The following is a 16,145-nucleotide window of genomic DNA, read 5'->3' on the forward strand; positions in this document are numbered from 1 at the left end:
GTTGTGTACTTCTGCCAGCATAATTTCTAGAAAATGTATTGTATTCTAGTCAGTCCCATGAAAAATAAGATTTATTCAAACAGATAAAGTTAGCATTACACATTTAATATATTTAGACTAGCAGTTACAGCAATGGTGTTCACAGTTACCTTTGGACTCAGGTTGGTTTTCTACAGTTTAATTTGGCTTAATGCTATGGACTACTCTTGATGTACATATTTGGGAATAAAATTTGATCTATAATAATCATCAACATTTTCTGACAAGAGTGGTTATTTGTGGTGTTCAACCTAAATTTGCTGTAAGTACTCTACTGTGTCTGTGTATGAAAAAGTACATGTGCATAACCATTAGTACAATTATGATTTAAGTACTGAAGGGTTAGAATATAAAAGCAGATGTATGTTCAATTGTTAATTAGGTTAGCACTTATGAGAAAGATTTATCAGACTCTTGTTTATATTTTAAGTTCAGAGCTGGGATTTTTCAAGAATAAGCATAATATGTATATACATACATATGAATCCCTTCTCTCAGGAGAGACAAATGGGTCCCTAAAATACATACTCTGTGAATTCTGTAGGAGGACATCCAATTGCAACTTCAGTACAAAAACGCTGTCCAGTAAAAAACAAAATAAAACAAAACACATGGCATTGATACACAATTCAGTGTGACAAAATTGTACAATGATTTTGTGAATACATCCTTTTGTGTTAGGAAATATATTGACTTGCGCCAAAAATGTTGTCAAAGAGTTTTTGAAGGCAATACCAATTTTGCAGTGCAGTCAACGTTTATGACTCAGGTAGAGAAGGACCAGAATCTTATTCTCACTTCATTTTTAAAATCTGTCTCCATTACTCCTCTAATACTGGGTTCCCAACAGTCGCCTAATGAATGATTTAATGGACACATAAAATGCCTTGGCTTTCTGTAAGGACTTTTCATTCTGAGTTTACTTCTCTGCATCTTCTAATAAATCTAAGCAGAGCCTTATTAATATTAACCTCCGTTGTTTTACCAGAAAGTTGTGCTAAAAGAAGTAAGCCAGGAAGGTAGACATCTCATCCAATATTCATAATTCTACCATGAGTGTATGAGTGTATTTTAGATTAGCCTGAGAAATGAACTGTACACAGAATAGTAAGCATTGTGAAGAATTGAAGGGACCTCTAGAAATCATAGAGTCCAGCCTCCTCCCTGATAAAATGGTTCCCCACAGCAGGTCACACAGGAAATGTCCAGAAGGGTTTTGAGCACCTCCAAAGAACTAGACTCCACAATATCTCTGAACAGCCTGTTCCACTACTCCTTCATTCTCATAATAAAGAAGTTACTATTACCTAATTAATATTAGAGATTAATAATAGAGAACAGCAAGTGCTGGTGTTGCTATCTTAAGGTCCCCTACATCTTCTTTTTAAAAGTCTTCCTAACAGAACACAACATTATGGAATCTGTTGTAGTAATGGTCTTTTGAGGAAATGTTGTGTTTTAAAAAGCTGTTTGAAGTTTTATTTTAAAATCATGAGATCAGTGTGTATAGATGTTTGAACGTATGCACTTATTTATTTATTCACTCATCCATTAGCATGTATTTTTAAGCTTCAAATACAGATAGATTCTCTTTCTCCATGTTTTATGGACAGCATCATACAAAGCTGCACGATGTTAATGGTTTTCTACCTATAGAAATACAGCCATGACACAGTTTTAATGTGCATTAGGTGCACAATACCAAGCCCACCTGGGGAACCATTTATAACATAAGACCTCCTTTTTCCAATAAGGGACCTGAGGGGTAACACGGTTTCCTTTGCTGTGGAAAAAATTTAACAGTAAAATTTACTTTTAGCAAAAGCAAGAAACAAGTAAGTAATTATTGTTGTGGTCATTCTAAACTTGTTTGCAAGTTTTATACTCTGGACCAGTCGTGTACTCCAACCCAAAACAGTTTTCTTTGCTATTTGCTAGATCTGTTTCTACACAACTTGACTTCAATCATATTGTAAATGAAAGCTGTGATGTATATTTAAAGTATATGTGTGATGTATGTTTACTGAGAAGGTCACAACTACAAGTTTGTGAGTATAATTAAGCCCATGCAAATACTTGCAGTACTGCCTATGGAAGCATGATGCTTTGAACTTCAGTAGGTATCATCTGCTTAACATATACTTCAAGTGACTTGACAAAATCCAAATATATTGAAATTCTACTTGATAATAGCAGATTTGACATTAAAAAATGATCTGGAATGCATATCCCATACAAACACAGGTTGTCCTGGGAGGGTCTTTCACACCAATGATTTTGAACATTAGGTGCAAAACGCTACTACACCCAATTTTTACTTTTTTAACTCCAAATAACACTCCTGACATCACCACACTTTATTTCAGTGAGTTTAAAAAAATGATTATATATTTATACTGATATGCTATTTATATAGCAATAAAGAACAGCTGTCTGATTTTGCATTTATCGAACTTATTGTTGAATAACGACATGCACAAATTTCTGTTGAATTTTATTGTAGTCACTAGATGTAATATGGAAGGCGGGTGACAGTTCATACGGCATTCACACAGAAAAAGCAAACAGAACCTCAGTGTTTGATCTGATGGGCAAATGCTCACCAGAAGACACTGGGATTGTGCAAACTGAGCTAAGTACTGAAAACTATTAATTTTTTCAAAGCCATAAACTGGAAGAACGACTTTCAAACACTAAATTATGCACAGATTCTAAAACGCAGCACAGTAAAAGGATCATTTGGAGCAGCAAACCGAAATCTGCCCTTCCTCAGTTCAAAGCCGCTCCCGCTCATCCTACAGCTCACTCCCTGCAACGCTCTTGCCTGATGATCAGCCCTTTTCCGAGGGCAACCGCACAAAGACGAGACAATCAACGCGGCCCAGCCCGCCGCCTCCCCCCGCCCGGGCGCTCGGTGTCAGCCGCCGCCGCACGGCGTAGGGCAGCCCACCCCGCCCCCCGGGATGCGCCGGGCGGTGCCGCAGGGCCGGCCCAGGGGGGGCGGCGGGCAGGATTATGTTTCAGGCCGGCGGGGCGTGCCTGAGCGCGTTTCCCCGGGGCGCCGTTACTCGGAGGTGGGAAGGGCGAAGGCGGAGAGCGGGGCCCGCGGAGCCGCCGGGTAAGCGGGGCGCGGGGGCCGCGGGGAGAAGGCTTTGGCGCGCCTCGGGAGGCGGCGCGCCGGCCATGGGGAGCGGGGCCGCGGCACGGCCTGCGGAGAGCGAGCGGGCTGCGGCCTGGCGGGGGCAGCCGTCCTCGCGTCAGCGGCGGCCGAGGAAGGGAAGGTCCCTGAGCGCCTCCTTCTGTCGCTCTTCTTTCCCCCCCTTCCGGCGGGCAGCTTCCATCCCTGCCGCGCGTCAACTCCCCGAGGCCGCTCGCAGCCGGAGGCCCGAGCCGAGCCGCTGTTTTGCCTCGAGTGGGTGCTCTGGAGGGGCTCAGCAGGCGCTGGTGGGCTCCTGGGGACCGGCGCTTCCACTGTGGGTGCCGCTGCCCGCGGGTGCCGGGCGCTTCTGGCAGCGCCGGACCCCGCTGTTGTTGTTGCCTGAGTGTGCGTGTAGGCACCGTCCTTTGGGCAGAGTGTAGCGGTGCGAGGCCGCAGTTTTGCCGTCTGGTGGGCGGGGCTGTGTGAAGAAAAAGGTTTATTGTATGGGGTGATTTCTGTCTTGGTTGCTTTTCCCTTCTGCTTCCAGTACGATCCTGAGTTACTGGAAAGTTACTAGTAGGGAAGAAAAAGCCCTTACAGAACTGGCTCTGTGAATGCTGTTTACCACATTTCATAGGTTTAATTTGCAGCTTGGCTGAGCAGTGCCGTGTTTTTTATTTATTTCCTTTCAGCTTCCAAAAACAGAGCCTCATCCCTTTTGCTTCTTACCACGTGCGGAAGACTGAGTTAGCGTAACTTGCTGAACAGAAAACATTCCTTGCCATGGTATTGGAGTGGATAGGGGGAGTCCTTTGCCCAGCAGAGCAGTGACTGGGCCAAGCAGAAGGGCCTGGTTTCAGCTGTTGTGGCAGCCTGTTGTGTAACGCCTTGCAGTTTCTGTATCAGCAGGGCATTTTCCAAGATAACAACCTGTTGGGAGGAAGGAGTCTAAACAGATAAAGGGAAAAGTTGTAAAATGTGCCTGGGAAATGTCATTTCTCTACATAAGTGGAAAGTAATGTAACTTTAGGGGAACTAGAATGCTCAACAAAAATGCCTAAGGGCATATTAATGTCAATCACGGAATCGTAGGGGTTGGAAGAGACCTCTAGAGATGTTCACTAGCAGTGTTTTAATGGAAGAGAGCACCATCTTAGTTTTCAATATTTTTACCCATTTAAGCATTTAATATCTCAGTGTTGCATTAACAGAGCACAGGTGTAACATTTACTAATTACAGCCGGTGTTTCTGCTGGTTTCCTTTGTGCTATCAAGCTTTTCTTACGGAACTGGATACATTGTCCTCTTCACATAACAATGCGGTGGGAGAGCTAGATCGATTTCCTCACTTCCTCACTGGGGGAAAAAAAAGAGCTGCCCTACTTACATACTAATTGATGTTCTTTATTTTCCATACCGTGCTGTGTTTGTGAATTCTGTGGAGATTAATGCCACTTCAACCAGTGCCTTGAAAAACAAAATTAAATATGTTTGAAATTTTACGGTCCATATATCACCCAAGAAAATTTAAAATTCTGAAGGTAATGTGCAGTACACTCTCTAATTGGCTTTCTGCTGAAACATCCCACTGAAGCAGTTTCAGCAAATATGATACCAAGCTGATAATGTAGTCTGTCATCACTGGTAAGGACAGCTTTGTTATGCTACAGGCATTCCCAACAAGTCAGTGCATAAATATGTTGTTTTTTGTTTTTTTTTTTCAGTGTCCTCTTTTTACACAGAAATTGGTTTGGAATACAATTGGTTGTTTCTTGTGGAATAATTAGCCTACATGGTTGTAGAGTATTTCTTTAACAGGCTTTTCAGACTCAGTACTTGTATCCAGGCCACCTTGTATCATGTTCTGGTTTGTGTGCTATAATGACTTCCTGCATGACTCTCCATTGTTTTCATAGTATATGATAAATGTTTTAAAGTATTTTGGGTTTATCATGAAAATTATAACTCTTCTTCATTGGCTCTTAATGGCTGCTTTACAGTGAGGTTTCTTTTTTTTACTCATTTATGAATACTTTTTTTTTTCTTAATCTCTATGAAGATTCCAGTATATGTTGAGATGCAATTATTAGGTAGACTTAATTAAACAGAGTTTCTACAAATTTTATGAATTTGGTAATCTACCCTGTACACTGGAAAAGGGAATAGGAAGTATTAACCATGCCTAGACATCATAGGATGGCTTGGGATATGTAGTGTCACATATATTTTCTGTATACTGAGAAGCTGCTTTTCAGTTTCTGAAGCAAATCCTTTATTTCTAATGTTTGAAGAAAATTATTTCAATTAATCTCTATTTATTTACCTCATGTTTTTGTTTTGTTTTGTAAACAGATTTTTTTTTCCTTAGAACACCAAGATGTTTCCCTATTGTGTTGGTTTTTGTTGTTGTTTTCCAAATCTCTTTACCAGTCACTTGTTAATACTCTGCATCACATATGTTTTGTCTGCAAATGAAAGTAGTAAGTGTCATTTAGGCTCAGTTCTGGGTTACCGTTGTAACTTGCACACTGTCTAGTGTAAATATTACACTCATGTAGAGTTCTTGACTGTATTACAGAATAATATTAATTAAAGAGAAACAAAGAGATTGGATATTTTTCTGAGAGCTTTTCAAGGATCCTTAAAACTTCAATGTAAAGATAAAATTGTTGAATGTTAAAATCTCATTTTCACAGTTGTTTGGCTCTACTTTCCTCTGAGATACCGAGTTGCTGCTATTACCTTTTTACATCTTCTTACACATTCAGTGTTCTGCTAAGTTTCAGGAAGCTAGCATTGTCACTTTACAAACCAGCCTGCTTGTAGCCTCCATACAGCCTTTCTATCAGTTTGTGAACTGGCTTTTTGTTTCTGCTTTGGAATAGTTTTCCTTTAACACAGCTTTTAAATATGCATTTCAGGCTTCTCACGCTTCCCTGTTATGTTCCTGGCAGTCAGTGGAGATCTGCTTTGCTCTTTGTGGAACAGCATACATTAATTTTATTTATATTAAGCCCTCACAAATAAATTTAATGTGTATTGAGTCAGTTCAATTCTGTTGTACAGAGGTGTGCAGTCCCTCTGCTGATGAAACAGGTGGTTGATGTTAATTCTGCCTATTGATATGTTGTTTTGGAAACAGTGGTCTAGGTTTTTTGTTGTTGACTTTATCCTTTTCCATTGCTTGTTTCTTTTTCATCTTATTTCTCCTTTTTTTTTTTTTTTCTCTTCTGTGCTCAAATATATTTATGGCTATCACTGTGAGTAGTGAAGGCGGTACTTGTCAGACTTGTTGCTGAGCCTGTGTAATTCTGCTGGGAGTCCTTGAAAATGCTCTATGAGCAGTGGAATTGCCTTCATGGCAATAGAAAAACAAATAGGAAGCATGAGGTCTTTCATTTGATCTTGAATGGTTTCAGATGCCATTATATTATATTGACAAGGCATGTTTTTCAGGAGTCTGAGGATCACTGTAATTTTCTTCACAGGGATGTTAGCCAGGGTGAGGGAGGTAGCTGGGAGAAACAGAATGGCTTGCTTAAATAGCAGGTTTCCTGGTAATCATTGTCTTCCATTTCCTATGTAGTATGGTTTATATTCTTGTGTCAAGCAGTGCTTACACAATGTGCCTGTTTGAGTGACAGTCAGAAGGGAAAGGAATGAAAAGACATGGGATAAAAATAAGGTAAGAAAAGAGATATCTTCCTCAGCCAAATTCAGGCCTAGGTGCTGAAATTTGATTAGAAGTTTTGAAATACATTCTGTAGATACTAAAAAGAGTAGGCTCTGATTACTGTGTTGCTACATTGAGTCAGATTTGGTTTTAATCTCATGCAGCTCTTAGCCAAAGTTTGGACTTGGAGATTGCTCTTAAGATAGGCATTTCCTTTGTATCCTGAGGGCATATAAAGTAATGCAAGAGCTACAAGGCAAAGCCTATTACTTTTTCTATCTTTGGCATCACATGTTTGCTAATCCAGTGCTGTGAGTGTGAGTTTCCAAGCTGTTATCTGAAATGTATTTGTGAAATAGTAGATGGAGTATGTGTGAAAGAAAAAGAGGAAGTTTCCTTCTAGGAATTAGATGATCGAATGTGAAGAAGCAATAATTAGAAGCAACTCACCTTTTCCTCTTTCATGACTCTTCTGTGTGTTTTGCTGAATAAGGTTTGCGTGACCGCAGTGAAAAGGAAGTACTGAACATACGTTTTGTGTCTATTTTTTTTATTCTTAAAAACCTATAGATCTCAGAGTTTTAGGAGTGGGCACTAAGAATCCAGGACTGCAGCATTTTTCTGACAGCTGTTCTATGAGAAGAGCAGATGCAGTAATGGAGAGATGCATATGTAACACATTTTTGTGTGTTAAGAGTGGGAGAAGTAAAATCTTAGAAGTGTGAGTGTATCAGTGATTATATGATGAAGGAGATTATCTTTAGCTTTTGTGCAAGCTTAGCAGAAGATTAAGTTTCTCATCCTGTACTTAGCTAAAATTATTTGTGCATTTATTTTATTTTTTTGCTGTAAAGTAAGATAGAGATATGGTACCTATTTTTAAAAGTCTCACCTGTGTCTTTGAAACACTCAAGTGTTTCATTAAGCAATACTTCTTCCAGTAGCCTATAAAAAAAGTCAGAGTCAGTCCGTGTTCTTGCACTGAGACACACAAATAGTTAAATCTACTTTCAGATGAGCTGGTAAGCTCTTTGTATCGTGGCTGATGTTTGTGTCATGTATAGAAGGGCAGATTTTGGCTTTGGACTCTGTGATACAGCTGGCCAGGAGTATGGAAAATGAGATGATCAGAAACAACCTCATATTCACTCATGTGTCTAGAATTTGTGATGGTGATATAGTAATATTCACTGTAGCAAATGAAAGATGTACTAATTTCAGCAGAGTTGTGTGTGTCTCCTTACTTTTCCTTTGTCAAGGTTTGCTTGTTACACTGTTACTGAAACAGTTACGAGTCTGCTGTGTGCTGTGCCAAGAGCTGTTGCTGTAGTGAGTAGGAGTGGTGACCATGGACATGTCTTTGTAATGCGTCTTAGGCAGATGCATGGTTGCTCCCCTTGTTCTTTGGCTAGGCTGATGTGCCGCTAAGCTGGTGCTGACAGATCCCAGTTGTTAGCATGGATATGGCACAGTGGGAGCAGAGTTGGGTGGCTTTCCACCATTTCAGAATGTGCAGAGAGCAAAGCGTGTCATCTTGAACTGTGATACATAAATACTGCTGTGCCTGAGGCATTGCTTCTGCGTCAGTGGAAGTGTCCTGAAGGAAAACATCCTGAGAGCAGTTCCTGTCTTGATCCTTCTTTGAGCTGCAGTTGACAAAGGCATTAGGTGGATCAGCTGATGATTCAAACCCTGCAAGTATAAACCCAAAATGAGGAAAATTAAGGAAGAGTAAAATAAAATGAGAGTTAAAAATTCATTTGTTGGCACTAAGATGACTCTGGGATAGTTGTCCTACCTCTAATGAATGAGGTAAGTGAAGAGTGTACTGTGAGAGTCTTAGTGTTCAGCAATTTTTTCATTGCAGATTAAATAGGATCATCTCAACCTCTAGAATTATAGTTGGTGACTTCTATTAATGAGCGTCTGTGTTCAGAAACCTTCCGATTCAAATCATCAGAGGTTATGTTCCAGGATTGCTTCAACACAGTGGTGACCTTGTCCATTCTATTGCTTGTAAATATACCTTTCACAGCACATTAGAACTAGGCAAGTTGAATCATAATGTAATGCAGTATCCACCAACTGTAAAAGATATCTGCTTTTCTTGAGATTCTTAGAGACCTAAAGGCCTAAAGCACATGTAACCTTCTGTTTTTCCTGATTAGTTCCTCAAAATGTGAGAGTTGAAGATGTGATGGCTGTGTGCATGTACATATGTGGGATCATGGGACTGAAATGACTTAAAAATAGTCTATTTTTTTTGTGCCCTGTTCTGATTGGATCTGGAATACCACTGCATAAGCAGTTGTACAGATAAAAGTGGAAGGAAAACAGGAAAGCATTTCTTTAATTGGCATTGCCACTGAGAAAAAGACCTGAGAACATTGCTTGTAAGTGACTCTACTTGTAAATAGGGCCTCTGCACAGGTTGTGTGATAGTAGTTTTTTAATCTGGAAGTAAAAGCTATGGGTGATGAAGGTTAGGGGAAAACCAGCCTCTTTCATTAATTTTTTTTTTAATAACTTCATCCAACCCTTCCAATGTTAAACAGACAGTCTTGTTTTTGAAGAGTGAACAGGTATAAACACAAGATATTCTAGGACAAGATGTTCTTGGGAAGTCTGGCAAAAGGACCTTATTATCTTAAACTGCTTTCAAGTTACCAAGATGACAGCATTTATGGTCTTATTAAGCCTGGTTCCATGAATTTTTCTTTGTAGGGTACTTTCCTTCCTTTGAGTTTGTGTTGGTGAGAGTCAATCATCAACTGTATCTGACTATTAATATTAGCATCCGTAAGCAGTGAAGGCTGTAGCACGAGTACTGGAGGTTGTAGTGTGACGGTTCTGCAAGTCCTGATAGCAGTGGTGCTTTGTGACTCATGGATTTCTTTTTAGGTTCATGCACCTGAGATTGTCAACATAGGGCTTGAAAACTGAACCTACAGGGAGGGAATGTTTTTATGAGTCACTGAGAAGGAAAGCAATGAAATGCTGTGAAGTCTCAGTGACAGCTATGATTCATAGCTTCTGATTAGAGCAGTGCGGGGCATGTTGTGCAACAGTGTACAGACAGAATCTTTGATAATGGAAATGCAAAAAGAAATTATCTAAGGGGATGTAGTTTTAGCGGGCTGTTAGGGGACTTGACTGTTGATTTCAGAAATTAATGTATTTTTTTTCTTTCTGAGCTCACTACTTAGTGTTCTACGTGTGACTATTTCCCTCTGTTTCCTTTTCTCAGGAAAAACCAGGACAATATTTGTATGTGCTGTCTCTTGGAGTAGAAGCTGAGAAGCAGAGAACATGTTGGAAACAATTGGTAATCTTTTTTTTTGTTTTTCTTTTTCTTTTATTATAATTTGTATCACTGTATTTGTTAAATGTAGTATGTATAATTGATAGTGGATATTGGTGTATACAAATGAGATGAGTTTTATTACAGATACTTGGCAATTTTTTGTTTGGTTGCTTTTAGTATTAGGAAACACAAAGATGTGTCATCATTTGTTAAATGTATTTAATTTTTTTTCTAGTAGTCTTTTTTTCTAATCTTCAGTATAATTTAAAAAGTCTGTATAGAAAAGACATCTTATTCTTTTTAGGAATATTTTTGTTTGTTCTTGTTCACAGTTGCTTCTAGCCACAATTCCTGTACTGAATTTTAATGAAATCTTCTCCACATTTACAACCCAGTTACTAATGATAAAAAAAAAAACAACAAAATGTTATTTGCCTTCTGCTTTGTGCTCTTCCTCTGTCTTTCTAATTCATTAAGACATGCCTGGATCATTTCTGAAAAAAAAAATCCCAGCCCCCTCTCAACCTCTGTAGGTTTTAAAAAACAGGTATGTAATAAAATTTCTTATGTGCTTTCGGTATGACTGTTTCTAAAGTGCCCCTGACATGAATGAATGTTGCTACAGATACTCATCGGGCCCTCCAGGCCGTGGAGCGCTTGCAGGCAAAGCTTCGGGATCGAGGTGACATCACAAATGAAGAAAAACTGAACTTACTAAAATCGATGCTGCAGAGTCCTCTTTTTAACCAAATTCTCAACCTCCAAACTTCTGTTCAGCAGCTGAGAGATCAGGTAAGAAAATCGCCCTCCCAGACACAAGAGAAAGATTGAAGGCAGAGAACTGTGTGTGTCCCTCTGCATTGTGAATATTAAAATCAAGTAGTTTGAATGAAAGGTCTGATTTAAAGCTTCTGTGAGAAGAGGAGGATACACCCACTGAAGTTTCTGGGCTTTATTATGTCATATAATGTCATATATGTCCCATACATAGAGTATGCATACTTTTTTTTTATGTACATGCTTGTAAGTGGCTGTGTGCACTGGAGTGAAATGGTGATATTGGGTAGTAAGTTAATGTGCAGCATTCTGTCACTGTCTTTGAAAAGGAAGGAGTGTATTTTGTTTGCTCTTTCATTCCTTCCTGTTGAATACTCCTTCAGCAGGAGATGAAGGTGTTTTGTTTTTTTTATAAAAGTGAGAGATTAAAAAGAAATGTCCTACCTCCTTTCTTTTTGCTCAAGAATTTAAGTATTACTTTTCTATACCTTTCTTCAGTGAGGATGAGAAAAGGAACATCTTATTTTTATTGACATAATTATGTATTATCACTTTTTTATTCTGATGGCAAGGAAATAACTAAAATATAAGATCGTTCAGTTGCTGAATTAGGTCTGTGCTATACACTGCTCTGTGAATAGTTTTTCTGTTGATTTTGGCAAGCTGTGTAGCTACGGAGTAGTATAATCATTAAGATTGGAAAAGACCTCTAGGGTCATCAAGTCCAACCATCAGCTGTTCATTACTTGTTACTGTTATATCCTGCTTTTCATGTACAGTCAACACCCATTGAGCTTTTTCTTCTTCTGTAAGTGTAGTCCAGCCACTTCTACGACTTAGAAATGCTTCTTACAGGCTTCAGATCAGTCTAGATGCTTTTCAACAGCGTGAGGCAGAAAGAAAAATGTCTTTTTTTTTTTAAATTGTATTTTGTTGTCACTCTGATCAGAAGTGCTGTGTTCTCTAACAACAGAATGCGCAATATTCAAACACCTAAAACATACCACATGAAGGCATACTTAGCGTGTGTGGCTTGTATGCATAAATGCTGAAGTAAAAAGACTCTGCATTTTGACCTTATTGAAGCGCAAAGCTTCATCTTGTCTCCCACTGGAGTGTGTTTGGTGAGAGGAGTCCTTGTGTTCCTGAGGCTGCTACTGCTGCATGGCACTTTACTGTTTCCTGTAGATTCTCTTGATGCTATTTTACATTAACAAGTATGTTATAGTGGTGTCTACAGTACCATACATGATGATACACTGGTTTTTTTCGATGTTGTGTTTTTGATATGTGATGTCATATTAAGTTTGCAGTGATTAAAAGAAACTTGGTGAAAAGTGCTTTTGAGAGGCTTTTTGAGGCTCCATTATTTGGAAACTGACATCCAAAGATGCACAGTTAATTCTGTGATAATGACTGTGGATATGTACAGTCCAAAAACAAGATGTGCCTGAAACATTAGTGCGTATTTGTTGAAAAGACAGATTATTCTTCACTTAGAGACATTATTTTAGTACTTAAAGGATGCTTATTTTTCTGAATACAGCTACCTGAATGAGCCATTAACAATATTCTATATTAAATTTCAAATATGTATTTAAAAAAAAAAGTTATAATTTCACCTGCAGCCCTAACCCCACAGGTTTATTTTCTGTGCATTAAATTCAGTGGCCAGCATACATGCTCAGTTTAGCTGATAGAACTATTTCTGTGTTGATTTCTTTCTTGATATATTTTTGTATGAGCACCTGAACATACAAGTTTCCATTCTTAGATTTGGGTCATCTCTTTAGACAGTGTCCTTTTTTTTTTCCTCTCTGGTTTTGTTTCTCCCCTGCAATATAACATGGGGTTGCGTGTTTCTTCTTTGCTTTGTTTAAATGTTTATAAGTAATTTTGAAACAAGATAAAGAATAAAATAATATAATAACATAGGCAGTCGTTTCAGAAAAATAACTTTCTTGATGTTTTCAAAGCTGCAATTTTGTTCAGGGCCACTTTTTAGTTTTCTTTTTAGGGCTGGAAAAGCTTTGTGTTCTTGGAACTCTTAAGTCAGTGAAAACAGCAAGGCATGTGAAATGGTGTAGAGAGGTGCAATGGGTGGTTGTTGCAGTCTCTACCTGCTGCAGACTGAGGTAGTTCATTGCACATGTGAGAATTTAAGCCATCCTGAAAGTTGAGCCAGTCTGTTTGTTAAGGTAAATTGTAAGTGACAGTCTGTTAAATTGTTAATGTGTTTTTAATTTGAGTTTTTAAAGAGTTACAAGACTATTGCAAAATAATCAGGAGAAGAACCTCTGTCAGGAAACTATAGGTGTGAAAGAGGATGGGAGCAGAGAAGAAATGATGCCAATTAACTTTCTTGATTGAACTGATTTGTTGTGAGCATCCCAGCAGTGATTTGTGGGCCAGTAGGACATATTTCTGTCTTGAGGCACAGCATCTGGAATCAGAATCATCATGGTTAGAAAAGACGACTAAGATGATCTAGTCCAACCATCAACCTATCACCACAATGCCCACTAAGCCATGTCCCTAGATGCCATCTATGAACATTTCTAAAACACCTCCAAGGCTGGTAGTTCTGCTGCTTCTCTGGACAGCCTGTTTCAATGCCTTACTACACTTTCTAAGAAGAATTTTTTTCTGATAACCAACCTGGAATGCACCAAAGGTTTATGGGCTGGATCGATTCTGTGATGAATGGGGCAGGGGAACCCACAGACCCATGCTCCAGGAAGGGAAAAAGGGCAGGGGGATGAGCCTAAAAACAAAAGAGTGTCAACGATCTGAGGAGGAAAGCTAATTTACTAAATAAGATATCAAAAGGTATCAAGATAACACAATACAATACAGTGTAATTGGGATTGAAACTAAGAAGTCAAATAAAACTAGAGAGTGTTCAAAAACCGCAGACCTTACTCTAATGCTGAGGATGAGACAACTAGGGAGCTCACATTCTGCTGGGATGATAGAAAAGGAAAAAAAAAGAGGGATCCTCGTGACGTGCCAACAGTTTTATCTTTCCCTCTGAGCAGAAAATGGGAAAACACAAAGTAATGCAAAGTCCTCTGGGCTATGTAGTTCTTCTCTTCTGAGACAGGGATACCCAGGACTACCAGTGATCCACAGAACTGGGGTACTAACTCTTCTAACTCCCAGTGCACTCCATGATGTTATGATGTGGAACACATCATAAAAATCGTAAAACTATGACAGAAGGCATAAAGATAATTGTGAGACTGTCTTTTGTTTGCGCAGGTCTGGAAAATGACCTGCCAATTTTGTAAACATCTGTCGTGATTTCCCAAGATGTGAGTATAGAGTGCTAGCATTCAAATACAGTGGCTGCTGCTGCCATTGTTGTAGTTTAAAATGCTAGTCTTCCACTCAGGTGTGGTTTTTGGTTTTTTTGTTTGTTTGTTTGTTTCTGTAGATAAGTGATCTCTTTGCCTGTAGAAGATTTGAGACGTGAGTATCTGTGCAGATGTTTCTTCAGATTTGCTCTCTCGTAATTTCTTAAAGCTTCTGTGTGCTAATTGGAAACTGATTCCCTTGACTATTGGTGTGTGCTTGACAAGAGCATCTTGAGTTTGTTTGAGTTTAAATGTTATGTTTATTGGAGGAGTGTAGGCTGAGCTTCATGTTGCTTCATCTGTACATTGGTAAGGCAGAATGGTGAATTCAGCAAATCTGATGCTTTGCTGCCTATTGACATGTGCTTTAAAGATGTGTGTTTATTTTTTTTCTTAGATGAGCGCACAGGATTTATTTATGTTGCAGTTTTGTCTCTGCAGAGTTAAGAACTTGAGTGGAAAAAATTTAGAAATGTTGAAGGAATGATTTATTGAGAATTGTTCTCCTGGGTTCACTCATGTCAGCGGTTAACCACCACTGAACCTTTGAGATTTTTTTGTCCCTCACTCTTCTGTGAATGTTTGTTTTCAGCTTGTGAAGGGCAATCTTGCTGCTGGGAGATGAGAGAGTAACAAAAAAGAAAAGTAGGAAATGTGATATTTTGAATTATCTAAGACTTTCAGTAGCGTTTTTTATATAAAATCTATTAAAGAAAACACTTAGACAGCACTGGCAAACATTATATGGCACTTCTTTTCTGTCTCTTGCTGATTTACTGCCTCCTTTTCTCCTTCTCTCTCTACCAGAACAAAAAATTATTTGGCTCAGCTACATTCCTCTCTTATTTATTTATGCTGTTTCTGTCTGTTTCATACCCCTGTGAGGATGGAACTCTTTCTCTGGAAGATGAAGGCATAGTTACCAGAAATGTTTTGAAGCACTGCTGGACAGTAGGGTTCCTCATGTATCGCTGCTGCTTATTTTGTAGGAGACCTGGAGGAGGTTTTGGTGCTGTTCTCATAGTGTTTTTGTACATGCATCCTTCTCCTTCAGAGAGGATTTTGGGGTGGGTGAAGAGCATCCTCCAGGGAGCCTGCCAGTGGGTCCTCACCCAACACGTCCCACACAGTGTTGCTGTGGGGCTAACTTGCGTTCTGACACCTTTGATATTGTTTTAGCTCTCACTGACTTTGTTGGTGCTCAGCGCACAGGTGTATTGCATGAAATACATCCTCATGGTGCATGTGATGTTTCTAAAAATGCAGATAAACCAGGACTTCTTTTTTTTTTATTTTTTTTTTACAACAGAGGTTACAGTGATGATTATATTGTTTTAAATGCTGAGAAGATACAGATATGACTGGAATAGTTTTGGTTTTTTTAAGTGTTTTGAACAACGAAGTGTTAGTATGATTTGATTACATAGAATCATTGAATCACTCAGGTTGGAAAAGACCTTAAAGATCATCAAGTCCAACCACAACCTAGCCATACTACCTAACTGTAACAACCCTCCATTAAATCATGTCCCTGAGCACTACATCCAAATGGTTTTTGAACACCACAGTGACAACCACTATTATTGGGAGGGAGTCTATTCCAGTGCTTAACAACCCTTTCTTTAAAGAAGTGTTTCCTTACATCCAACCTAAACTTGGTGCAACTTGAGGATGTTTCCCCTTATCCTGTTACCACTGAGAAGAGACCAACCCCGCTCTTGCTGTAAGTACCTTTCAGGTATTTGAAAAGAGCAATAAGGTCTCCCCTCAGCCTCCTCTTCCCCAGACTAAACAGCCGCAGTTCCTTCAGTCGCTCCTCCTTTTAAATCATATTTCTAACATCTGAAGTTGGGATTT

The 16,145-nt window shown here is 39.1% G+C and overlaps 1 protein-coding gene across 6 annotated transcripts in view; it reads left to right on the forward strand.

The window, feature by feature from the left end:
* The first annotated feature begins 3,102 nt into the window (after positions 1–3,102).
* Positions 3,103–16,145, forward strand: part of MPDZ (multiple PDZ domain crumbs cell polarity complex component) — a 98,113-nt gene continuing 85,070 nt past the window's right edge. For all 6 annotated transcript variants that reach the window (XM_065745491.1, XM_065745494.1, XM_065745496.1 and 3 more), the window contains exons 1-3: positions 3,103–3,157; positions 10,099–10,176; positions 10,781–10,947. In XM_065745491.1, coding sequence (XP_065601563.1) covers positions 10,161–10,176; positions 10,781–10,947 — 183 coding nt within the window. In that variant the 5' untranslated portion in view covers positions 3,103–3,157; positions 10,099–10,160. The remainder of the gene's footprint in view (positions 3,158–10,098; positions 10,177–10,780; positions 10,948–16,145) is intronic.

This window comes from Cyrtonyx montezumae, unplaced genomic scaffold, assembly GCF_038088225.1.
Source record: "Cyrtonyx montezumae isolate F1298 unplaced genomic scaffold, pur_monq_1.0 scaffold_36, whole genome shotgun sequence".
Taxonomy (NCBI): domain Eukaryota; kingdom Metazoa; phylum Chordata; class Aves; order Galliformes; family Odontophoridae; genus Cyrtonyx; species Cyrtonyx montezumae.